Below are 25188 nucleotides of genomic sequence, written 5' to 3'. Positions count from 1 at the left end.
CCGCGCGTCGCTTCCCGGCCGGCCGGCCGGCGCGGGCTCGGGAGGAGGCCCGGGGAGCGCCCGCCCCCCCGTCCCCCGTCCCCCGCGCAGCCCTCGCAGGCGGGCGGGGAGGCCGATGCCGGTTCCGCGCGGCGCGTGCCGCGGTCCCTCGGAAGCGCGTCTAGGCTCTTCTGTCCCGCCGCTTTTCCCCTCCGGGGGGCTCGCGCGGTTTCGCGCGTCGCCGCGGTAGGAGCCCGGGTCCCTGCACCGCACGGGCCCTTGCCTTGAAGTGCGAGCGCGTCCGGCCGAACTCACCCGCTTCATTTGCACTCTGCGTATGTGCCCAAAGTCCTTATTGTACACAAGGCTTGAGAAAAGAGGGTCTCTCTGTCCGCCCAGTAAGGCACACGATTACTCTGAATGATGACTGGTTTGGGAGGGCTTGATTGTTGAAAGGCGAGGTGATACACAGGTGGAAACGGCGAACGTGGGTTTTGCTTTTGTGTCTCTGCGTCCAGTTCTCGCTTGCTTTTTGGTTCATTATTTGCATTCAGACTCTTCCTTACTCATCAGGAATCGAGACATACTCACTGAACACACACTATGTGGTACAATCTGTGTGACCCTAATCAAAAGTCCTATCGAGTTACTGGCACTTACTCCCAGGTAAGTAGGCATAGCAGCGCAACCTCAGGCTGCAAAACTAAATGTGGATAGCATTGGCCTGTCAGACAAGCCATTGGTTCGTGTTATTTTTGCTTCTTTCTCTTTTCTGTACACTTTGTTTCTGACTTCACAGGGCTCTCCTGCTGGGCGTTTGTCCTTTGAAAAACCAACTTCAAAACAATTGGGTGCTTTCCTCTACATTTGTCCCAGTCCTTCATGTAGGTCCTGCCAGAGATGAAGCCCAGAAAAGAGGAAATACAGTGTCACAGAAGGGACTCAAAAGGAAGCCAGTTTGCATAAAATGTGCATGTCATAAGTCATAATAATAGTAAGCAGTAAAGGGACAGTAAAGCATCACAGTTGAATCATGGACCAGGGTAAGCCAGTGTGAACAGGTGCATTTTCTGGAGTCAGTGAAAAGCTACCACATTTTCCTCCTCCCAAATGATACAGGGGAGTTTTTTCGACAAGGAGGATGACACTACATGGTCATATTTTGATAATCTGGGAATGGCCGACAAGAGCTCTCTTCAGTTTGGTTGCTTGGGCATTCGTAATGGAAGGCCTTCTCCTAGGAATCCGTCTCATAAGTTGTTTATAGTCAACTTCTATCAAACTTGGGGCTTTTCTATTATTGGCTAGAGAAACGGGACTTCGCATAGATTTAAATATGTTTTTAAAGTTTTCATAAATGGAAAAAGAAGGGTGTGGGGGTTGACCCAGCGGGCTCGATGTTTTTGATGATGGATGTTGTTTGTAGTTTTTTTTGTTTTTTAGGATTATAATTTTAAATAAAACTTCTTTTAAAAAAATAAGTTGTTTATAGTCTGACAGTACTGTAAATTTGAAGGTGGCCTGGTAGCAAAACCAGTAAATAGGGCATGTAACAAAATATTACAGCATATTCTCAACCTCTAACAGGAATGCTCCTCTTCCAAATGCCAAGCTTGGCTGCACCCTCTTCTGGGGCAATCCATGTCATTTCCACCTTGCCTCCGTTTTTCTCTCCCCGTTCCTCACAAGCACAACAGATGCTCAGCATCTTGTACACAACAAGCATGTCCTTGTTGCATTGCTTTGTTCATATGTGTGTGGGGAGGGACACCCATTTCCCTCCCCTCCAGTTTTTTCTGCTTCTGCAAACATTTATCCAGCACGTTTCTCACTGGCTGTGCTAAGCATTAAAAAGATCCAGGATTCAGGTTCACAGTACAAATAAATGCTCAGATTTGCATATGCACAAAGTCTGTCTGTGTTTACAGGTTTCCTAAGGACACCTGTGTTTGTAAAAAGGGATGTATGAATAAAGGAGAAGTGGGCATTTCTTCAGGGGAAAACCCAGGCAGAAAGGCTGGGGGTGGGCAAGCAGGGGGGGGAAGGCCCTGTGAGCCAGAAGTTCACATCAAGGAGGATCAGATACAACTGAACTGCTTGGGGCTTCTGAACTCTTCATCAGGTGCCCGTGGCCTGCTGGCAGGGCGGTGGGGCTGAGTGTCTGCCAGAGATTCGGGGCTCCAGACCTGCCTCTGCTCTGTGGTCTCATTTTACCTACACAGCCATCAAAACTGGTAGGCTGAGCTACACCCACAAAATCTGCATACCTGAAAGAGACTAGAGCAGGTTGCACCTGAAAACAGTTGGCACAGATCTAATCTCAGAGAGAAGTTTCTTCCACATAGTGCACGCTACTATTTTAATTTGTGTTAGGCTCATATTTCTGTCCTGCCTTCCCCTGAGAATGAACCTGAAGGGGTCTACCTGATCCTCCTCTGTCTCTTATCCTCACAGCAACCCTGCAAGGTAGGTTTGGCTGAGAATCTGTGACTGGCCCAAAGTCACCCAGTGAGCTCCACGGCTGAGTGGGGACTAGAACCCAGATCTCGGCGCTCTAACCACTACACTACATTGTCTGTGTGTGTGTGTGTTAAATGCGGGACCACCTGGAGGGCCTTATCAGAACACAGGAAGCCAGTGCAGACACTGACTGGCAGCAGCCATGCGGTCTCCAGGGTTCAGGCAGGATCCTTTTCTAGCCCTGGGAGCGAGACCGAATCTATGGAATGCACTCCCCAGAGAGGTCCACCTGGCGCCATCGTTATTTGTTTTTCGGCGCCAGGTGAAGACCTTTTTATTTAAACGTCATTTTAATTGTTAACAATATTTGCTTATTTATCTGGCCAGGGTGACTTCTTTTATATTGTTTATTTATGTTAATTTTAATTTTATATTGATATTTTTGTATTTTATTGTATTTTTTGTGTTGTAAGCCGCCCAGAGGCTTCAGCAAGGGGCGGCATAGAAATGTTTTAATAAATAAATAAAATAAATAAATAAAATAAGGCTCTGCCACTGAGTGATAAGCAGGCCTCCCTCATCCTAAAGGACACGGGGGCGGGGGGCTTTATAAGGACCCAGTGTCTGGCTCCCAAGTTGATCAAGGCGTCATGTTCTCCTTATTCTCCATATTCTCAGCTTATGGCAATCCTGTGAATGGAAGTCCTCCAAATTGTCAGAGCTGTGACGGTTGTGCTCAGCTCTTGGCCACTTTCCCCAGCCCGACTGCCTTCTCCAGGAAGCCTTGCCTGCCCGTGAGGTGCCCGAACAGGATAGCATCAGTCTGGTTGCTTTTGCTTCTGGGGAAAACTCTGGCTGGACTTGATCCAGGGGCTTCCTGTACCAGCTGCCAAACCATCTACCTGGCCCAACGGCAAATAGGCACAGTCATCCTTCCGCACAGGTGTGAGGCTCAGCCCACTGGGCAACGCAGCCGAAGTTCTGCATGGGCAGCAGCTTCCAGACCGCCCTGGCAGAGTCGCCCTCCATCTTGCCTCCCCAGCGAAACTTTCGGCGGCGGGAGTTGCTCCCAGTGTGTGTGCATTCTTCGGAGAGAGCCTTCCAGGGGGAAGAATTTCAGGAATGGAGGTGGGTGGAGAGAATACGGAAAAATCTCCCAGTCCTGCCTGTTATTCGCTCATGCAGTTCTTAGAGCCATTCTTTTCCTGCACGGTCGCCCCCCCCCCCGCACCCCCCCGTTCCTCTTTAAGAATAAAAGCCACACAAACAAGGGAAGGTCCTGTTGGCCGAATCTCGGCGAGTGATCCTCCCAAAGCACCCTGGCAATGCAGGGTGCAAATTAAGAACACATCATGCATCGAACAGCTGAGGGGCCTTTCCATGTAACACGAAAGCCCAGGATAGCCAGGGCGGATGTCAGCACGTGGCACAGGTGGGCAACTGCCGGTGCTGCAGCGCTTCTGGCCAGACCTAATCCTCATGCCTGCCCCGGATCCTGAGCGGAATCCTCTGCCCAGCCTGGCAGTCACGGGGTTGGATCCCAGCACCCTTTGAACATGCCACAAAGCCCCTGGCCTAAGGCCAAAGCATACAGATCTGTATCTAGCAGCTCTGGCTTATTTCCCCACTCCTCCCCATAAAGGAGACACACCGGGGGGGGGGGGGGATTCACACCTTGAAAGCCCCACCTGTTAGAATCTCCATCCAGATGGTGGCCTGGAGCCTATTCCATGTATTGGGGTGGCCAAAACGCAGCCCAGGAGCTCTTTGAGTCCATTTTTCAGCTCACTGCTCACCACCCAGGGTGCCCGTGGGCACCCTCTTGCCGCTCGCTACTACTTCCCATGGCAGCAAAATCCATAGTTTAACTATTGGAGCTATAGGACTGTTATCTCTCTGAAGATGCATAGGGCTGCACCCTTAAACCAGGCAGCTATATTGGGTAGTTTCCGTTTGTACCACTTACAAGGTTTGGCATTGCCTGTCAAAGCTATCTTTTGTCTAATCAAAATCAGTGTGGACTAATTGTTTAGCACTAGGTGGCATGAGGAACCCAACTGAAAACACGGGGGAAAGAGAGCTTATCCTCTGAAACTCATTGAAATGGCGCCCGCTGAGCATCTGCTGAAGTTTTGCCACATCAGACCAGTCGACAAAGAGGAACCTTGTGGTTATCTTTCCCGTCTTTACAACAACCACCACCACCTTCCAAGGTCATCTCAAATTATATTGTTTTTATATTATGATTATTTATTGTTGTGAGCCACCCCAAGGCTTTGGCGAATGGGGCGACATAGAAGCTTCCTAAATAAATAAATAAGCAAGCAAGCAAGCAAGCCAGGCAATGGTTTGAAGACAGGGCTGATTGGCCTGAAGTGGAAGGCTGGGAAAGGTGAAGTTTGCCTCTAAGAGAAAGAGGGAGCAGAAAAAGAGAAAACAAGGGCACCAGTGGGTTTTCTGGGTAAATTGTACACAGGACAAATCATGACACACATGTGATTGCCTGAATTGCTCTCACCCACGCTGCCTCCTGATTTGCTTACCCTTCTCTGCTGGTTAAGTCTTTTGAAGTCATTTGGTTTAAAAAACAAAAAGCAAAAGCCATGTTGGTCTGTTTTAAGATTTCTGCGCTGCTGCTCACATTAGGTCGGTTGTATACACTAGTTTTTGTCTGTTTAAAACGTTTAGGGTCCAATCCTATGGCCACAGGATTACACAGAGTCCCATCTCTGAGGTTCTGTGATCTTGAGTGGGGATTCCCATCCTTCCCTCTCCCTGATGCTTTATCTAGCTGGGCAAGAATGGCCTTCACAGCAATAGGCTCCCACCCTGAAAACGTTTTATATGAATGTTGAATCTAAGAACTGGTGCCTGAGATTTTTTTCCTTCTCCCTCCAAATCATATTTCCTTTTGTGTTGTTCACCTGAGGTCAACGATAGTCTTCTTATTAATCTATGCAAGTGGCTCTGCGGACTTTTAAAAAAAAAATAACAACAAAGTAAAACACAATTAAAAGAAAAATCTTACAATTAAAATAAGCACATACAACATTAAACATACCACTACAATAAAACAAACACTGTGCATCCTAAATAAGAACATACAACATTAACATACCATTACAATAAAACATAAACACTGTGCATCCTATGACGGGGACCATGTTAAAAGCTCCTGCAAAAATTCTTTCAGAGGCTCCATCCTCCTTCCAAACTTGTAGTTATTCCTGTGAAGATCCTTTCCCTTTTTAAACACATAATCAATAAATGAACCCCAAATATCATCAAAATTAATCTTTTTTATATACCATTTTCCCTTTAACTATCACAAGTTAATTTGTCATTAATAGCTAACGGCGGCCTTTTTCAGAATGGAGAATGTCAATCAGTACATTTCCTTGCACTGTAAATTGGAGCCGTGGGAGCAGGATGGGGCATTCCTGTTTGGAGGCCACTGTGGGGTTTTGGTTTCGCCACAGTGTTTTCGGGATGACTAGGCAGCCCTTCCAGGTAATCTGGGCACAGCAAGGCTGTCAGAAGGGAAAATTCCCTCAAACATCTGCATATCCTGCCAAGTAATATGTAATATTCTTCCATTTGTCTCTATCTTGAATCTATGTGTGAATCTGTAGTATTGTGGGGGAAATAAGGATCTGTGACGTATTTTACCAATAAAGATTGAGTGGGTGACACTGCCCAATGCCTTCTGAAAGTATTTTTTCCATTATATTTATATCCTGGCTTTCCTCCAGTGAGTCTGAGGTGGTAGCGAAGGTTTTACATGCCACCCCCATTTTATTCTCCCAACACCCTTCTGAGATAGGCCAGGCTGCAAGTTGCTGGCTGGCTCAAGGTTGTAATTTAGTAGATTATATCACATATATTCAACCCAAGCATGCTGGCTGGGGTGGCTGTAATCTCTAAATTTCATTTATTACATTCCTGTACCACATAATGCCCAAAGCCATTCTACTTACAGCTAAAATTCCACAATATCAGACCAATGGATTAAAAAAAAAAGCTTTGAAACAATCAACAGGAAATTCCCGAACTCAATTTCAAATACACAGTCAAATGCCTGGCTGTAGAGGAAGCTCTTTACCTGGTGCTGAAAAGATGGCAGTTTCACCACCAGGTGGACCTTGTGTGGTTGCTTTCCATAAATTGGGGTCCACCACCAAGCACCCCCCCCCCATTATATAAGGAAAGAGAGACAAAGACCTGGTTTGCCTTACTTTTTTCAGGGTGGTTTGTCTTACTGTCCGAACCTGGCATAATTTTGTCAGCAAGGTTTATTAACCATGCACAAGCCAGCCTGAGAACCATGGCTTGTTGTTGGGTCATGTAGAATGGCTTCTTTTCAGAGTGGCTATGCCAACCTGGCTTGTGTGTGGCTTGTTGGAAAGGGCTACAAAGCAGCCTAGAAAGAGTGAGGAAAACCTGGCTGCTCCCTGCAGTTTTGCTAAGGCAATTATTCCCCTCTGTACATCTCGAAATAACAGCAGTCATAACTGCGTTGCCTCCCTAGGATATGAGTAACACCATTTCCCCCTCACTTTCCAGGAGATTTGCAAATATTTAACAGTATTTCCCCCCTATCTTTGGGGAGATTTGCACAAATTTAACCTTTCTTCCACCTTTGGTTAAATTTGCACCTGTCCAGTAGCTGGGCCTTTTTTTTTTTACCTTTGGGGCAATCTGAGCAAATGCAACTTAAAAAATAAACTTGGGGAGATTTGCACAAAGGCACTTTGCTACACTTCAGCAAATTTGTGCAAATTTCCCTGAAAGTCAAGCAAATCAATGGAACTAAAATTGTGCACATGTCCCTGAAGGCAGAAAGAAAATTATGCTAAATAGGTGAAATGTTTATTTATTATTTATTTATTTATGCCCCAAATATTTAAATATGCCCCAAAGTGGAGAAATATCTGCATAGATAGAAAACATCTATCTAGTATTTTGTGGGGAGGGGCAGCCTTCCTTGCTCTCCCTCTTTCGCCCTGTAGTGTAGTAGTTAGAGATTTGGACTGGGCTCTGGGGGACATGGGTTCTAATCCCCACATGTCCACAAAGCTTACAGGGTGGCCATGGGCCAGTAACTCACTTCCAGCCTGACCCACCTCGCAGGGTGGTTGTGAGGATAAGATTAGCAAGATTACGTAAGACGCCTTGAATCCCTTCTAGGAGGAAAGGTCAGATATCCATAGAATAAATAAAGCAAATAAAAACCCTTGAAGCTTATGGGCAGCCACACTGGATTCTGCCCTTATGTTATTAGCTCTTGTGTTATAATCAGCACAGCGATTCTAGTGTTTACAAACCCACAGCTTCAGTTGCAATATTTTATTTCAAAGCACATATGCCTCCTTGTAAAAAGGACGAATATTTTATATTCTTTTCCATGCCACATAAAAACTTTTATTTTACCCGCTTAGCCTTAGGTTTAATCTTGCAATCCCCCACCCCCTATGCTTCTATACAGATTCGCAATCACTGTGGTCTTGTTGTTTTAGGTGAATTTTGTCATTTGAGTGTTTTTAACTTTTGTTAACCACCCAGTGAGGCTCACCTTTTGGGAGGTATAAACATGAAATAATAAATAAGGAAACGGCAGACCCATCCTGTCCATATTGGCTTGGAAGGGGTGCGATCCAGTGTAAAACTGTGGCATTTGTGTGCTCAGGTGCGTCTTTGGAAGGCCTCCTTGCGGGATACAGGGGCATCTTGAAAGAGCGTGCAGCTACCTTCTGATGAGTGATGCCTAATTTGGGGCAGGCAGTATTTGGGCTCCGGCATTGCTGTGGAGCGACGTTGCCATGGTGTGGCACGCAACTTTTTGGTGTGGTTTCGTAGGCTGATCCACCGCAGTATCTGGGCTGTGGCAGGATGGGGTGGAAAAAGCCAGATACCCCGTGGCGCTTTTCTGTAATAGGTTACTGTGCAGGTGAGCCTCTTTTAGGCTGAGGTCTGATTTCCACTCTGGAAACTCCCGGAGGTGGATTCCAACGCTGGGCGGGGTTGAAAGCAAAGGGCCCGGGGCCAACATGCCAAGAGCTACCAGCATATTTTATGGTAAAGCTCTTATGGCCAGTGATTAAGCCTTAGGAGAGGTGTTTCGGCGTATGATAGGGGAAAACTGCACAAAAAGTTATTGTTTGGAGGGAAACAGGTTGGGGCAGTGTTAGGGGGCATGCCCTTCTGGGTAATTTGGGGGAAGCAAATCTGCCCCCCCCCCCCAGATTGGGGCCTGCATCCTTACTTTATGATAAAAGTAGCACTTGGGCACCTGTTCACCTTTTGATAGGTCCAAAATACTGCAAATTGACATGACTGTAAACTTCTGTTGAAGCCACAGCAGGGTAAACATGGCTTTTACAGGTCTTAGTATGTAGAGAGAATGCTTTTGGTCATAAATCTTAGTGCATTCCAAGGACTCCCACGCCCCTTCCACACAAAGGGGAGACGGCTTTGGCCTGAGCCATTCTTGACAGATTCGGGGGGCACGCAATGTCACAGGTGTGGAAGCGATGTGTCATCATCTCTCAATAACCACATCCCAGACAATAATAGGTGCCTCATTGCATTCCACAGGCAGATCACAGCGGAAGAGAGGTGTGATTTATGTATTGACTCTGGACAGATATTTATTGTCACTGTAATGTTGTTACATGCAGTCAAGCTATCTCCAACTTAGAGTGACTATGGAGAAAGGCCCTCCGGGGTGACTTCTCCTTGCCGGCCCGCTCGGCAACTCTTGAGTTGTTATCTTGTCAGCTCAGGACTGTGGGTTGCTGAGTGCAGGATATTCTACATTCTTGAATGCAGGCACTCAGCCAAGACAACCAAGCGTGGTGAACAACCCAGAGTTCAGTCCAGCAAGAGACCAAGAGTGCTCTTGATGAGCTCTTTGTGGCTATAACAAACCATGGCTTGTTAGTGCAGCTGGGTTCAGAGCAGACAGTAGCCCACAGTTCAGCCCTACCCCATATTCAACCCTTGAGTTATCTGAACATAATTAATGCCTGCTGCAAAGTTACCCAGTGAGTTTCATGGCCAAATGAGGACCATATGAAAGAGCCCCCTCCAAAATTGTCTGCCTTTGACAGCTCTCCTGAATTCAAGGCTGTAGCGTCCTTTATGGTCTTCCTTTTATTCTTCTGCCCTCAACTTTCCTAGCATGATTTTCTTCTTCAGTGAGACTTGACCTCTCACAAGCCCAACAACAACAACACATTTTTTAATGCTACAACTTTGCCATGTGCAAAATGTGGTCAGAATGTTACCCCATGAAAACCACGAACCGGTGAAGTTCATTTTAAAGCAAGCACTCCTGAATCAAACTGGACTTCCTCCGAAATAATATCAACAACAACAGGGGGTTTGACCTGATGGCCTTCATGGCCCATTCCAGTTCTTCCAGTTCTACTATTCTATGATTCATGGTACATTAATAACTAATAGCTTTATTGAGGCATGAGCTTTGATGGACCAGGATCCATACTCCACAAAAGCTTATGGCATGATACTTCACTGGTTTAGCTCTAACAGATTAACTCAGTGATATTAGTTAATCTAATAATAAAAAATAAAAATAGTGATAAAGTTAACGAGTTTAATGGTTCTCCAGTCGCTTTTGCTTTGTTCTATTTTGATTTGATTTACTCAATGTTTATTTATTGTTTCATACTGTATCACTGTTTTAATTCTGTGGATGATATTAGTTGTTTTGAATTGTTTTAAATTCCTGTAAACCGTCCTGAGATACTTATATGAAGGACGGCATATAAACGCTTTCGATAAATAACAAATAAATAATAATATTCCCTATCCCAGAAATCTTGAGAATGCAATTCTGCAGAAGTATATCCAGACATATTCAATCAGGCTTCTTGTCAGATACATTATATAGGAACACAACCCAATTCTAAGCACAATTTGCACAACCAGAACAGATTCTAAATCTGAGCAGCATTCTTGGCTTACCTGGCTGCTGCAGCCGGCAGAAAGCACAATATTCATTTCCATAGTCCTCCTGAACTGGTAGGGTTCTAGGGCATGAGAACAACTTTTAAGGGAACTTCAACCTATCCACTCTTCCAAAAGAAGCAGTGGGTGGGCGGGAGAATTAAATACTGTCAGCCGTGAGCCCAGGGGGACCACACCAAGCCTCCCAGGAAGCACATCACAAGAAGAGCATAGAAATGTTATAATAATAATAATAATAATGATGATGATGATGATGATGATGATGATGAGGGAGACCCACCTGACCTCAGAGACTGGCTGCAGGAGGAGCACCTCTGGCAGTTTTCTACACCAGGTAAACACCTCTATGAACTTCAGACCCAAGAATGGCTGCCCAAATTGTGCAGTCTTCCTCCACCCTCCCAACCCCCTTTCCTTTTGCGTTGCATCTCTTAGATTGCAAACCTGGGAGCAGCCCCCATAGTCAGCTGCGAAAGCCTTTTTGTTGGCTTGTTCCCCTGAAGAGCTGGGTCCAAGGCAGTCAAGCTGTAACATCCAATGGAAAGCAAGTGGCAGTGCGGTGGCTGGAGCGTCGGACTGGGGTGCCGGGAGGTCCAGATTCCGGTCCCCACCCAGCCTGAAGCTCACCAGGTGCCTTTGGGCCACTCACGACCCTTCAGCCTGCCCTACCTCACAGGGTTGTTGTTGTGGGGACCCACGGGAAAGGAGGCGGCCCGTGCGAGTCCGCCTAGGCTCCCCGCAGAGGGAACGAGGCGGGGCAGCAGCGCAACGCAGCCAAACGAAGAGCAGCAGCCTCCGGCCGGAAGCGCGCTCCCGCCCCGCGACGCGCACGGGGATCCTCCGCGCGGCGCCGCCCCCGCCCGGGATCCCCTCGGCGGGCGCCCGGCGGAGGCGGGGGGCGGGGCCCGCCCGGGAGGCCCCGCCCCGTGGGGCCGCGGGCCAATGGCGCGCGGGAAGGCTTCCCGGGCGGGCGGGGCCCGCCGGGGGTTTGTGGCCGCGGCCGCGGCGCGCCCGGAGAAGGCGGCGAAGCGGCCGCGCGCGGTGTCCGGGCATGTCGCGCTGGTGCCGCGCTCCTCGCCAGGGCGCCCGGCTGGACTGAAGCGGCGGCGGCCCCTGCAGCCATGTCTCTCCCGAAGGGTAAGCGGGGGGCGGCGAGGCGCTGCGCTGCGCGGCGCCCGCACCTGCGAGCAGAGGCGGCGTCGGGGGCGCGCTGGGGCCCCGAGGCTCCGCAGCCCGCCCGCCACTGATGGGCACCTGCGCGGGGCCGGGGCCGGGGCCTGGGGCTCTCCCTCGCAGGCGATCCCCGGGCGAGCGGCACGAGGCGCACCTGCGCTGCCCCGGCCGGAGTCCGGGCGCCTGCCTTGCTTTCGGGATCCGGAGGCCCTCCTGGGCGGCCCTTGCGCGAACGGGTCTCGGAGGAGCCTTCGGCGCGCGGCAGACTTCAGGGGTCGTGTGAATTGGCGAGTGCGCATCCGTGCAGTCGGTTGTCCTTCGGGCCGCTGGGCCCGAGCCCCGGGATCCGAGCCACCCCCCCGGACGTCCGGGAACTGGGCAGGTGAAAATCCCAGGGGCGGTTTCTGCGCAGCCTTCTTTTGCGTGCGCGGTTTGAATGGTGCAAGGCGCTCATTTAGAAATGTATCTCTACACCTGTTGACGTACGTTTTTGTTGGATTTAGCCACTGTTTGTGCCGTTTGAGGCTGGTGCCTGGTGATTCATGCGCAAGGCAGGCTGCCAGCGTTGCGAGCTTGGGGGAAAAGGGGGGGAACCAGAGTGTGGTTTTGTAACATTTGGGAGTGGGGTGGAGAGCCCTGTTTTTCAGATCAGACTTGCTTCCTCTTTGGTTGCAAGTTCGAGTCACGGTGCTCTTGCAATATTTTGCTAGGTTGCCCTGGTCTGTCTTGCGGACCTCGGCGGCTGCCAACCTGTTGTGATTCTCGCAAGATGTTTTTGCTTTCTGTGCTTATTCTAAGCTGCCCTTCTGGAAACTCAGAAGGTAGACGAAATGGCTGGTGGATGAGAATGAAGAGAGCGATGTAATATCCTGTTGAATTCAGTGGGACTGCTGCCTGCGGAGAGCTGGACAGGGTGCCAGGTGCAAGAGTAGCTCTTTACTCCAGATCGACTTGTCTTCCGATAGCTTCCACCTTTGCAGTTTTGTGGCCAACGCAGGCCAGAAATTCCCCGCTCCAAATGCCCAAGCGTGTGTGCCAGCAGGTGTCGAGCAAAGACCTTCTGCAGCTTGTTCTAGGGTTGTTCTGCCATGTCTCGTTCGCATTTTGCCTCCTTGGGAATCCTGGACTCATCTCATCTTTTCGGCTTTCCTGCCATTGCGTTCTCTGCATTTCGGTGGGACTGCCCCCACCCCGCTTTGGTGAAGTATGGCTGGCAGAGCTGGGGGCCCAGATTCCTGAAGCGTGGGGCCGCTGTGGCTACACCCCCTAAGGTGACCTCTTGCAACCTGGGAAAGTCTGAATGAGGTGGACTTCCATTACAGTCCCGCAGCCAGCTGCATCCAGAAAAAAAATAAGCTGTTGGCCTTACATCCTGTCCCTTCGCATCTTCTGTTCTCCTTTGCTGCGGTAATAAATTCTCCTCTCCGCGTGCGTTCTTTGGTGGTAATTGCCTCCCCCACATCTGAGGAGCATTAAGTCACTTCCTTCCCAGTAGGCGGGGGGGGGGGTGCAGCCAAGGTTCTTGGGGTCAAAGTGCTGAGACTTTTAACAGAGGCAGAGATGTCATCTCCCCTGCCAGACTACTCCATTCCCGCTTAGCAGAGTTTGTGCTTACTGTGCAATCCTCCTGGTACCCCATAGAGGGGAATCTTCCTGGGAAAACAGAGATTGTCATGTGTATCCAGTTACCTTGGCAAGCCTTTTGTCTTGGCTTGGTTTTGGAAGGGCTCATTAAGGGTACGCAATCTGATGCATGTTCCGACAGGGTAAGTCCCATAATTCCCAGCATTCTGGAGCCAGGGGCTGGGGAGGGTGGGGCAAGGTAGGACTTCTTCTGTCTAAACAAGCATAAAAATGTGCCCTAAAAGCCATTTAGTTTGCTAAATAACTAGAAATGTGAACTGGAAAACATTTAGGGTGGTTAGAAAGTTGCACTGGGACCCAGGAGATCTGGACTTGGCCATGAAGCTCACTTTGGGCTAGACTCAAGCTGGCCTACATGGCAGGGTGGTTGTGAAAGACGGTGTTGCGTAGTGGTAAGAGCATTAGACTGTGATGTAAGAGGTCCAGGTTCTAGTCCTGCTCAACCGTGAAGCTCACTGGTGTGACTTTGAGTTAGTTCGCTGATTCTCTATCTAATCTAAATGGAGAGGTTTAAATGGCTCATATAAGCCATACTGGGATCCTTGCAGGAAAAAGGAGGGCTATACATATAATAATCAAATAAGAGTTAACATACACAGATTTGGAAAAATATAGAAAAACTCAATGAAACAAAATCATAAAGGAGAAAGGGGAGAGCCTTTAAATATGCAGAATTGAATGTCTGAACAAAATTATATCAAAACAAAACAGGAATTAAAACATGAGAGTTATATGCAAACTTCAACGAAAGGATGTCCAGTCCGCCTACAAGTGAAGTCTGTATGCCACCAACTGAAATAGCCTAAGTGAAACTTAGTGTGGTTCTACATGTAGATCTGATAGATCAAGCGAGGTCTGGAAAGTCAGACCCACCTTCCTTAATTGGAAACTGCCTTCTTTTCAAGGATATTCACGATGCTCAGAAACATCTCCAAAATTGGCAAAGCAGAGCGTTGAGTTTCTGAAAAGGTTTTCTTCCTTTCCCGTCATCCGTGCCGAGATGCATCAATACTGCAACCGCATTTTTGCATGTATAGATTGACGGTGTCCTGGGCCATCTCTTGCCAGGGCCGCTGCCTCCTTTCTTCCGGCATATGAGTGGCGCGATGTTGTGGCTGTTATCATGGGCTGCGGCTCATGCTGAAACTCTGAGCTAGCAATTGACCTTGGCGGAAGCGACAGGCTGTGCCATGCCTGGTTTTGGCTGCTTGCTCACGGCTGCTGGGAAGCCCTGGCCAGCCGGTCTGGGGGCGGGCTGGCCCGCTTCTTCGATGGGTGTGCCCCCCTCGACCATCCCCAGGGTGGGAGCCGTTTTGCCCCAATATCCCTCCCTTGAACTGAGTTCTGCTCTTGGTTTCTCGTTTCACACGCGATGCGCCTGCAGCTTGGATGGGGGAGACTGCAGCCAGGCGGATGGTGTTGGACTCCAGCTGCCAGCAGTCCCACCCAGCATGAGTGGTCAGGGATGATGGGCACTGTAGTCCTATCCCTCTCTGTAATGCTGTGCTACTGGAGCAGATGGGTAGTTCTGTCCTTAGTCTCAGCATTCCCCCTACTGGCTGGGGGATGCTGGGAATCGTAGTACAGTACTTGTTCTGTCCTCGATTTATTATTATTGCCTTGCATTCATACCTTCTTTTCTTACTCTTTCAAGGAGCCCAAGGCCGCTTACAAGAGTCTCTTCCTCTCCATTTTATTCTTATAACAGCAGCCCTGCAAGGTAGACCAGGTTGCGATTCTGTGACTGGCTAAAAGTCACCCAGGAAGCGCCATGGCTGAGTGGGAACTCGCACTCGGATCTCCTGAGTCCCAGTCCGATATTTAATCGCCAGGCCACACTACACATGCAAAAGTTTGCAACCATGGCAATTTTAAAGGGGCTCCCTTGTGCATTATGCCGATTTTGCTGAACGCCTTAGTCCTTTCCCACATCCACAACGTCACGATCTAAAATGTCTTGCTAAAGCAAAAACAAATGCTTTGCCAACCTCCTTTTAAAACGCTTTGAGGGGTGCATCCTCAAAGCACCCATGCCTTTGTGCCATCCATGCCTGCAGAAATCAAGTGGAATTTGCGCCTACTGCTCGGCTGCTGTGCTGCTGCTCTCTGAGTAGATTTTGGGGGGCCGCTAGGCTTTGACACCCTGTTCCAGCCCTAGCACAACTGCTGTGAGCCCTGCTTCCTCTCCCTGCTGTGTAAGTCCTCTCCTGCCTGGTTCACAAGTTGTGCTCCTCAGTGTGAACATGTTCTTGAGGGTACTTTCCATGCTGGGACAATAGATGCTGTTCTTCAATATACAAACCGAAAAGGGATGTAGAAATGCAAGTCAATACTGTTGCAGAAATATGGGAAGCTGCCTCGAAAGAAATCATTGTGCCAGTAGCAATGCCATAAGCACGCCCAAATCTGCAGTCCTCAGAAGGTGAACGAAAAAAGGACTTCCTTCTGAGTAAACACACATAGGATTGTGGTGTTAGAAAGTTTCGACTGGATGGAAAATTTGATTTGTGTATGGATATGTCTCCTGCGTATATTTAGGAAATGCCCCTTTGCATGGAATTAAATTTGGAACAAGAACATGGTCCTTATTTGTTAATTCCCCACTTCAAAGGCTGAGCAAACTTTTAAAATATGCAGTTAATGAGGATGGGTATGAGCAGCATTGCTCGCATAGTTAGACACAGCAGAGCAATTATCACTACTTACGTAACTGCCGAGGAGTTATCAAAACATTTCTCATCTTTTTGTTCTCCTATTTGCCAAGCTTGTTTCGTGGTTGGCTTATAAATAGTTCCCCGCCTAATCACCTGGGACGGGGGGTAAGAGCCATCCGTAGGCGGCTGAACCAGGGAACTCCTGAAGATAGGAGAAAAGCAGATTAATGCAGCCTCATAACGCGCCTGCTCAGAACGAAGTCCCACTGAATTTAGTGATGCGCAGCCACAAGTAGGTATGGACAGGCAGGTGACTTAACCAGATATTGGTGGGCGAGCAGGTGATTGTCTGCTTTGGAGGACTAGCGACTTGAATTATTTTGCTTACCTACAAACCATGATTGTAAACCAGGTTTTGATCCTGGTTTGCAGGTGAGCGCAACTTGAGGCTGCATGGGGATCATGGTTAGAAGGCTGAATGGTGGTTTGGCCTTATGTTTGAGCAGCCCCGTGCTGTGTCCTTTTGTGTGGCAGTGTTGTCTGCAGATCCTGAGGGATTCATCAACCCTCGAGCGCACTGCCCTGTACAGTGATTGAACTAAGGGTGCCGTCCTTTGCACATTTGGACTGGAAAGGAAGTCTGACCTTCCCAGCTTTCCGGCTCACTGGAGAATGCTGGGAGTTCTTGGATTTTCTTGTGTCTTAAACATGCTAGGATTGCATTCTAGGTCTCTAATTTATACTGTCTTGTACAACTCAGTGAATACAGTGGACAAACTTTTAACTGGCTGTTGCCGCAGCAATAACAATAATACAAATAATATCATTAATATAAAAACTTGTTATCTGTGGTTTTTTTAGTACTCAAAAATCTGCAAAATGTTTCTATGCAAAGGGCAGGGCGGGAAATAGACCAAACAGCCTGGATTTGGGAAAACACCTGCTTCATTGAATAGGTTTTTGATTGGAGGTGATTGGGGACTTTTGAAATGTTGCCACGCGGGAGCGATGAAAGCAAGAGCTGTTGTGTTGTTGGTTTGGGACAAAATAACTTTCAGCACATACTTGGGTGCCTGTCTTCAGTCACTTCCCTTCTGGCATGTTTGCAGACATCTTGAGTGCTTGAGTGCAGAATGAAGGCAAGCTAAAGATTTCTAATCAGTTAAGGAATGCTCATTTGATACCTGCTTTTTCACTCAATGGAAAGGAACTGATAGAAAACTTTATCACTCAGGGTATTACCTAGGATTTCTGTGGGAAACCTTCCACTTTAGACTGATTGGTTTTGTAAAATTGAATTAGCAACACAGAGGCCCATCTTTGGAGGGAAAGATAAGCCCATCTAGCTAAGCCTTCCTCTCTCTTAAGAGATCTCAAGATGTTGCTACAGGTTGAGATTAGCAACACATCAACACTCTAATCTGGGTTTCAGATGGTTAGCGATAACAAGTCAGCTTCATTAAACACACTTGGATGTTTGCTTGTTTCAATTAACTATGATTTGTCCGGGTTTGGATGACACAGTAAGCTGCAATGAAGGGAAAATATGTAAACTTTTCCTTGTCACTCTGTCAAGGAGATGGGAAATGCCATGGGAGCAGCTGGAAGTACAAACAAAATAAAAGCAAAATTGGGCAACTGAAATGGATAGAATAGTCAAATCTAAAATTAAAGTTGTAATCCACTTCTGAAAAAAAAATCTTCTTTGCAAGTATATAGATCCATGTATACTGCACTGAAGTCTGTTCTCATTACTATGCCAAATATTTCCATGTTTCCCCTTTAAACCTAAAATAATGTAAAGAAAATAAACATTATTGAATGTCCATGTCTTTAAATATTTACAAGTATCGCTGTAAAAATATTCATGCCCAGCTTTGCATATGACATTGAAATGGTCCTAAATCTGCAACGCTTATAGGAATACTCTGTGATGAGGATGATTTCAGAGTGAACACTTTTAAGATGGCTCTGTAAGACAAATTTTATCCCTGCTCAGATATTTCGGGGAACTGCCAAGATTAAACTTCTACAGCTCAATATGCAGCATGTAACATCAGCATAGCATATTTTTTAAGGAAAGTCTGTTTGCCTAAATTTAACTCAAAATACAGGTTCTCGATGATGATGATGATGATAGATTGTCTTATTCTCTTCAATAATTGGCAAGCTGCAGAAAAAATATAAGAGTTGTGGGAGATGGGGAAACTACCCAAGCTCTGGCAGGACAATACCTTTCTTAGACCCAAAGCAAACACTCACACACTGGAGAGTTTTGGAGTGCTCCAGAATCTCTTGGCTGCATTTGCAACAAAAAAAAAAAAAAATGGTCCTGGAGGAAGAGGAAGCTCTGAGCCTGTGCAGGAGATGCTCAAGTATACAGTTTGGATCTGCTTTCTGATGGAGAAGAGGAGGCATCCCAGAGCCTCAGCAGCCCACGTCCATGGGGGGAATCGCTTGCGATAGCGAAAGCAGCCTCCAGTCGCCCTCATGCAGGAAACTAATCTCATCTGGGAAACTAAAGCCTTCCAAGCCAGTGACGGTCACGGCGACGTCTTGTGATAGCAAATTCCACAGCTGAGCCGGTTTAACTGTGCATGGAGCAAACCGAGATGAGTTATGCGTGTGTCAGTGCATCTGACCGAGCAGAGCGCGTTTGCATTTCCTGCCGATCCATCCATGTGCAACCTGGGGGTGAATCAGTGTGGCGTTTCTGAATGGAGCTGCTGATTCACCAGCAAAAACATGCATGTCAGGCCCAGCTTCTCCACACCTTAGCAGAGGAGCAGTGTTTCTGCCTTGGGTTGTGGCGTGTGCTGGGAATGTGGGTCAGGCTGCCGCAAACAGGTGCTTGGCATGCAGGCTGCGGGGAGAAGCCCGACTCGGCTGTGGGCATTCTGGAAAGTTCTGAATTGGACTTTGATCGGGTTGCACTGGAACTTCGTTCCCTGGCATCTTGGAGCAGCCCTTCCTCTCGTCCCTTTTGGATCTTAGGGAGTATAGTTGTGGGAATGTCTGACTGTCGAGCATGCAGGCTGGGGCTGATGGGAGCTGTTGCTGCAACACACATTGATGCCCCATCTTTCTGCCTTTCTCAAGGAATCCAAGTGTCCTACAGGGTTTTCCGCTTGTTTGTTCCTCAGAACAACAACCCTGTGAGGTAGGTTAGCCTGAGAGTCTGTGATTGGCCCAAAGTCATCCAGAACTAGAATCTGGATTTCATGAGCCCTTTTCCAGCTCTCTTAACCACTGCATCACACTGGCTCCCAGGTGTTGTCCAGAAGCGTAGGGTGTACAGTTTGGGGAAGGTTCTGTGACAGCAAGTATAGCTGATTGGTTTTCCTCCTGGCAAAGGCAAGCTGTCATAGGCTGGGGTGGGTGCAGCAAGTTTAGAAAGAATGGTTGAAGAAAAGTACTCTACATATGCTCAGTGACACTCTTTTGTCTTAATATTTTCCGGAGCAGCCCATGACTCTGAAAGCTTTCTGGAACGGGGCTTAGTGGGTGGCCAGTGATACCAAATACACAAAACTGTCCTGTTTATGGATATTTTAGGACACGGCCAGAGGACTATCCACTTGTTCTTAAAGTTCACAATGATTTTTGATGCATCGATCGCCCGGTCCCCGGAAACGCATTACAGTTTAGAAAATGGTCTCTGTAGAAGCTGGGGAATTCCTCAAGTTTCTGAGCTTGGAAGGGGTCCTGATGGCTCACCTGAGAGAGACGGTGATGGCAAAATGCCGGATATAATTCTGGGCTTCTTGCGCTTTCCCCAGCCTGGCGCCCTGTGGATGTGTCGGTGCTGCATGGGAATTGTAATCCAGTGCACCCAGTGGGGTGCCAGGCTGGGGAAGGTTGGTTCTGTTTGACCCGTCGTGAAAAGCAAGCACGGCCCGTTGACGTGACCTCAGTCTCATGCTTGAGCCTTGCACATGGAACGTGGCGTGCTCAAAAAACAGAGCAGGGTTTTCACCGCCGGGATGATACCTGCCTTTTGCCGAGCGGCTTGGCAGGTGTTCCAGCGAGCCTGGAGGTGCATCTGTTCCTGCAGCTTGGTGGTCGCAAACATTTTGGTTGGGATGCGAGTTGCCTTCAGGGCTGGCGGCCTTTTCCCAGTGCATCCCAAGCCGGCCCGTGGCATTGCTAACTTCCTCGTGCTTGCACCCTGCTTGTTTTCTGCTGTAATTTAATGGCTGCTCCAGACAGTCACCCTGAAAGCAGTCCAGCCCTTCTGTGATGTGTAACTCATGCCAGTGGTCATGCTTTCGCCCGTCATACCGCAAAGACTTGGGGATTCATTTTGATTGGCTTTAATTTCTGGATGCGGCACTTGCAGAGGGCAGGATGGGGAGGGCCCCCCTCTGTTTTTAAGGTCTGCTGGCCCCGTTTATGTCAACAGTTGTATCCTTATAGGCAAGATAAGTTCATATTCTTTGGATGGAGCAACTGCCTAGGTGGAAGGTGTGGGTAAGGCTCCTCCTTGACTCTGTTTAGAGCCACATAGGCTGGATCTTTGAGGGTGCTGTTGTTCCATTTGGGGGATTGCAGGCCTCTGTTGTATCTGATCCCCCCTCCCCCCGCTAATCTGGCTTTTAGCCCCAGGGGCTTCCCCTCTGCAGGGGTGGGCAGACTCCCACAACCCCTGGGAGTGCTTGACTGGGCATTGCTGCAGCGTGGAAAGCTCAATGGGGTGACCTCACCAGGAGTGGGGAGCCCTGCCAGGGTGCTGGGGCGCTGGCAGCTGCCTGGGCATACCAGGCAGTGGCGCCGTTCCTGGGCTGGGGGGATTGCAGCTCCATACGCAAACCTGTGAACTGTCTCAGCTCAGCTGTTGCGGACACTGTCTTCTTTTCGTCCGCTTGGACTGGACCCGGCTTAGGGAGCCAAACAGGAACCGTCCCCTCCCGGTGGGAGCACACGTGCCACAAATCGGAATGCCAGCCGCTCGCCCAGCGAAGCAAGGAGCCCTGTTGCAGTTGTGAAATGCCCCGCTTTTGCGGGAGTTCAAATGCGGTCCGTTGTCGTTCTACCTTAGGCTTTTCTGGGTGAGAGATTTTAAAGTGAGCAGCCTGATCCAGGCCACCCCCCATCTGTTTCCCAGGGAAGACCTTCATTTTCTTGCTTCTTTCATGTGTTTAGAGCAAGTGCAACTTTTGTTATGGGGCGCATGTTTGAGTTTGTGTGGGTGAGCTGATAGCGCAAACATGCTGTTGTTGTTATTATGTGCTATCAGATTGTTGCAGACTTACGGCAACCTCACGGAAGCGAGCCCCCCATAATGTCCTGTCCAGGACCACTCCATTCAGTTCTTCCAAGGTCCGGGCTGTGGCCTGCTTGACGGAGTCCGTCCATGTTTTAGTCGGTCATCTTCTGCCTTCACCTTTTCCTAGCACGAAGGTCTTCTCCAGTGAGTCTTGCCCTCATGGTGTGTCCAAGGCATAACAGCTTCCATTTTGTCAGTTTTGCTTCCAGGGCAACCTCAGGCTTGATTTGATCGTGGATCTACCTGTTTGATGTTTGGTCAGTCCAGGGTATTCACAAAGTTCTCTTCGGCGCCACGCTTTGAATACATCCATTTTCTTCCAGTCCGCTTTCTCCATGGTCCAGGTTTCACACCCACACATTGTGATGGGGAAGACAATGGTTTGGATGAGCTTGGCCTTGATCTCCTGGGAAACATCCTTACACTTGATTATCTTTTAAATTCCTTCATTGCTGCCCTTCCAGGCCTCAGTCTCCTTCACATTTCTTGTCTGCAGTCTTCCTTTGAACTGATGACTGAACCGTGGTATGTAAAATCTTTCACAATTTTGATTTCTTCAGTGTTAACCGCATGGCAAGCATACCATTTTGTGCCACTGTTGAATGCATATTTGTAAACAGTTTCCTAATATGATGCAAGTCTGCTTGTGATTTCCCCTAATTATTTCTGTTTTTGTACACTGCTTTCCTATTTGGCTTGGAGAACGCCATTACCAATTGTGGAGAAGTCACATTTCTAAGGATACCTGTGCCTGTTTGTGTAGTAATTCACAAGTACAAAATTAAGCAATGCCTTCTGACCAATCTCGTCTCCATTGCTATGGACATCTACACCTCGTTTTAACAGATCAGGTGTCCCAGCATCCTGAGATGAAGGTGAGGAGAGCGAAGCATCTTCTGTGTTGCAAGCTACCTGGGCCAATGTAGCCGCACATCTCTCAGTGGCATCTTAAGGCATTCCAGGCTGCCCACAGATGATCTGCGATAGGATCTGCAGGCATCAGCAGCCGGCGGCTGTTCTGCAAACCCTGCCCCCTCCTGGGAAGGGCCAATTGAGCCTCCTTTTGCTTCTGGAATGGCCACCTGGGGGACCTCCCTTGGCGAAGGTGCAACCAGGCGCACCTGAGCCTTCCCTCTGCTCCAGTTCTCTAGCTGCTGACCAGACGTGCAAGGAAGCCATCTAAAATCCAGGATCTAATCCAAAATCCATCCATGCAAAGGAAGTGTATCATGCAATTTGGTCAGCCAATGGATAATGTCTGTGCATTATAATATTAGGGTTTCTCCTTAGCAGAACTTAGAATTTGAACCAGGGTATCTGCAAGACCTTCTTCCAGCTGGACTTGCCCATTCATTTAGGTCATGTGGTAGGGAATTGGCACGCCCCACACATTGCTGGACTACAGTTCCCATCAGATAGCAGACTCGTGATCAGGGAGGATGGTGGTCGTGGGCCTCCAGAGGTTTTAGGACCACAAGTTCCCCAGCCCGATTTACACGATCAGCAGAGATGCCACTCCAGGTGCCCCCCCGTCGGCCTTTGCACGGGGCCTTTTCCCGAGCGTGGTGCCTGCACCGTGAGCCCAGCTGCTTCCCAGCTTGCAGCCCGGGCTCAACAACTCCATCGTGACCTAACTTAAGGGGGTTCAACACACAGAGGCAGCGAAAACCAAGACGTGGCTCTCCTAATTCATGTGTGGACTTCAGGCCCCATGTCTGAAAAGGTGGATTCCTGTCCGATGCCTATTTTATTTCCCCATGCTTGTGTTTATACAGTTGGAGGATGAATGGTTCTTTATTAATGCGTGTCCTCATTTTATTGTCAGAGTGTTTTTCCCCAAGGCAGTGCTGTTTGTTTAACATGCTAGGCAGGACGCACTGGGAGAAGGAGGGGTACCTAGAATGCAAAAACAGCGGTGGAGCAGGCATTCCAGTGTATCTCGGAAGCCAAGCAAAAAGCATATCCGAAGCCAGTGAGACATCCCGCATCAAAACTGAGAGCGAACTCACGACAATGAACAACGGCAGCAAAAGAGGAGGAGCTTTGCTGCAACTGGGGAGGGTTTGCGTCTGGTCTGCAAAGGTGGATTTTCCCAAAAGATTAAAAAAAAAATTAGCACGGCAAGTTCTGTCCACTGCCATGGAAGCTAATTTGGGCAGCCGCTCGGGTCGGACCCGACTTACTTGCCACCGGGTCCCCCTGGTGGCGCTGGATTTCCTTCTGCAACCATTTAGAGAGCGTGTGGGCTGACTCGGTTGCCACTATGGCTTTGACCTGTCCCTTCTCGGCGGGGTTCCCCCCCTTCTTATTTTTTTACTCACAGCTCTTCCTCCCTGGCGTTGCCCGTTTAATTCAAAGGCGGTGAGCCGTCTGCGCTTCCTGTTGACTCCCTCATTGGCCAAAGGGCTCCGTGTTTCGTAGACACCAAATAAAGCAACAGTATAAAAAGACGGGACGGGAGCAGCTGCTGTGCAGAAGAGTTTTGTGGGGGTGGTGAAGTTGTGAATGAGATTAACATTAAGATCACTTATTGTGCTTGCAGGCGTGGGGTGTGTTTTCCGCGATTTGCTTCCTCTTCTGAGGTCGAACGTGTTCTAGGCAAGGACATCTGTGTCTGTTGGAGCTGATGAATGGTAGCTTCGTGTTCTCACCCAGAACCGCTTACCGTTTTTCTCCTGGTTTGGAAAATCATTCCTTCCAAACATCAGAGGTTAGGATTAGCATTTCTGGGGTGAGGGCTGGGATCTAGGGGTACAGTTGGGGAAGGGGGCAGTGAAGGCGGCATAATGCAAAAGGAAGCTGCTTAACGCACCGTTCCTCCAGTGTTTTGGGGTTGAGGGGTGCCTGTGAAATGTTGAGACTTTCCTGGGCACTCTCACAAAATGGCTGCCATGGTGGCAGGGGACGGGTCGTCCCCATGCGTAAAATGGCTGCTTGAGGGGCCTCCATGAAAGACTCGTTCCCGAGAAGCAAATGGGTGAGCTTGGGGGCTGAACTCGGGGTGCATCTCATCTAATTCCTCGTATTTCTACACTGTCCAGGAGTTGAAGCTTTCTAGGCAGTTCACGAAGATCAAACTCTTAAAAATGCATCATTAAAACCGTTCAGCTGTGCACACAGACACACACACATTTATTTATTATATTTATATGCTACCTTCTTTCTTTTCAAGGCAGCTGATGTCGTTCTCCTCCTCCTCCTCCATCTTTTTCTCAGAACAACAGTCCTGTGTGGTAGGTTGGGCTGAGAGTCTGTGACTGGCCCAAAGTTACCCAGTGCGAGCCTTGGCTGAGCGGGGACTAGAACTCAGGTCTCCTGTGTCCCAGTCCCATATGCTTAACCACTGTACCACACTGTCTCTCTCTGCCTAAAACAATGTTAAACAATCAAGATTAAAAAAAATCCAGGACCTGGTTCATATGCCTTAGAGCTAAGCTAGCACCAAAAACAGTGGCACAAACATTGTTATCTTATCAGACCTCATATATATTGTAAAATATAGTTAATATCAGAACTATCAGTGTGTTAAGAGTGGTGACTTGGACATGCCCACAGTCAGAAGGACTTGGTAAGCCAAGATTCTGTAGAACTGAGGCATACCACAAGTAAAAAAAACACACCATACCTGGATCTCATTCACTCTAGTTTGGATGCACCTACCAGTGGGAGTGGCTAAACAAAAACTCAGTTGAACTCAGCGTGTCATCTCAGTCTGGGATTCTGGCTTGTCATTCTCTGAACAAGCCAGGATCATAAACCAGGATTTGTTTGTAGCTTAAGGATCCTGGCTTGTTTTGGAGCAACAAACCAGGATCCATGTTTAGATGTTGCACTACATTTGGGCTTGGTTTTGTTCTTGTTGGTGGGAATGAAAAGAGCGGCGTATATGGTAGTCCAGGATTCACATAAGCTGAACCCCATTGTATTGGATGTTCATTCTGGGTTGTCATGCAGCCTAAACCATGAACAACCCAGAAAACGAACCTTTTGTTTGCTATGATATGAATTCAGGATTGTTTAAAC

The 25188-nt window shown here is 48.4% G+C and overlaps 1 protein-coding gene across 1 annotated transcript in view; it reads left to right on the top strand.

Moving 5' to 3' along the window:
• Positions 1–11530: 11530 nt before the first annotated feature.
• Positions 11531–25188, top strand: part of MAP2K3 (mitogen-activated protein kinase kinase 3) — a 55785-nt gene continuing 42127 nt past the window's right edge. The window contains exon 1 of the mRNA XM_044433295.1: positions 11531–11565. Coding sequence (XP_044289230.1) covers positions 11550–11565 — 16 coding nt within the window. The 5' untranslated portion in view covers positions 11531–11549. The remainder of the gene's footprint in view (positions 11566–25188) is intronic.

Source organism: Varanus komodoensis, unplaced genomic scaffold (assembly GCF_004798865.1).
Source record: "Varanus komodoensis strain SLA01 unplaced genomic scaffold, ASM479886v1 scaffold26, whole genome shotgun sequence".
In the NCBI taxonomy this organism is placed as follows: domain Eukaryota; kingdom Metazoa; phylum Chordata; class Lepidosauria; order Squamata; family Varanidae; genus Varanus; species Varanus komodoensis.
This window is presented reverse-complemented; position numbering and strand designations above follow the sequence as displayed.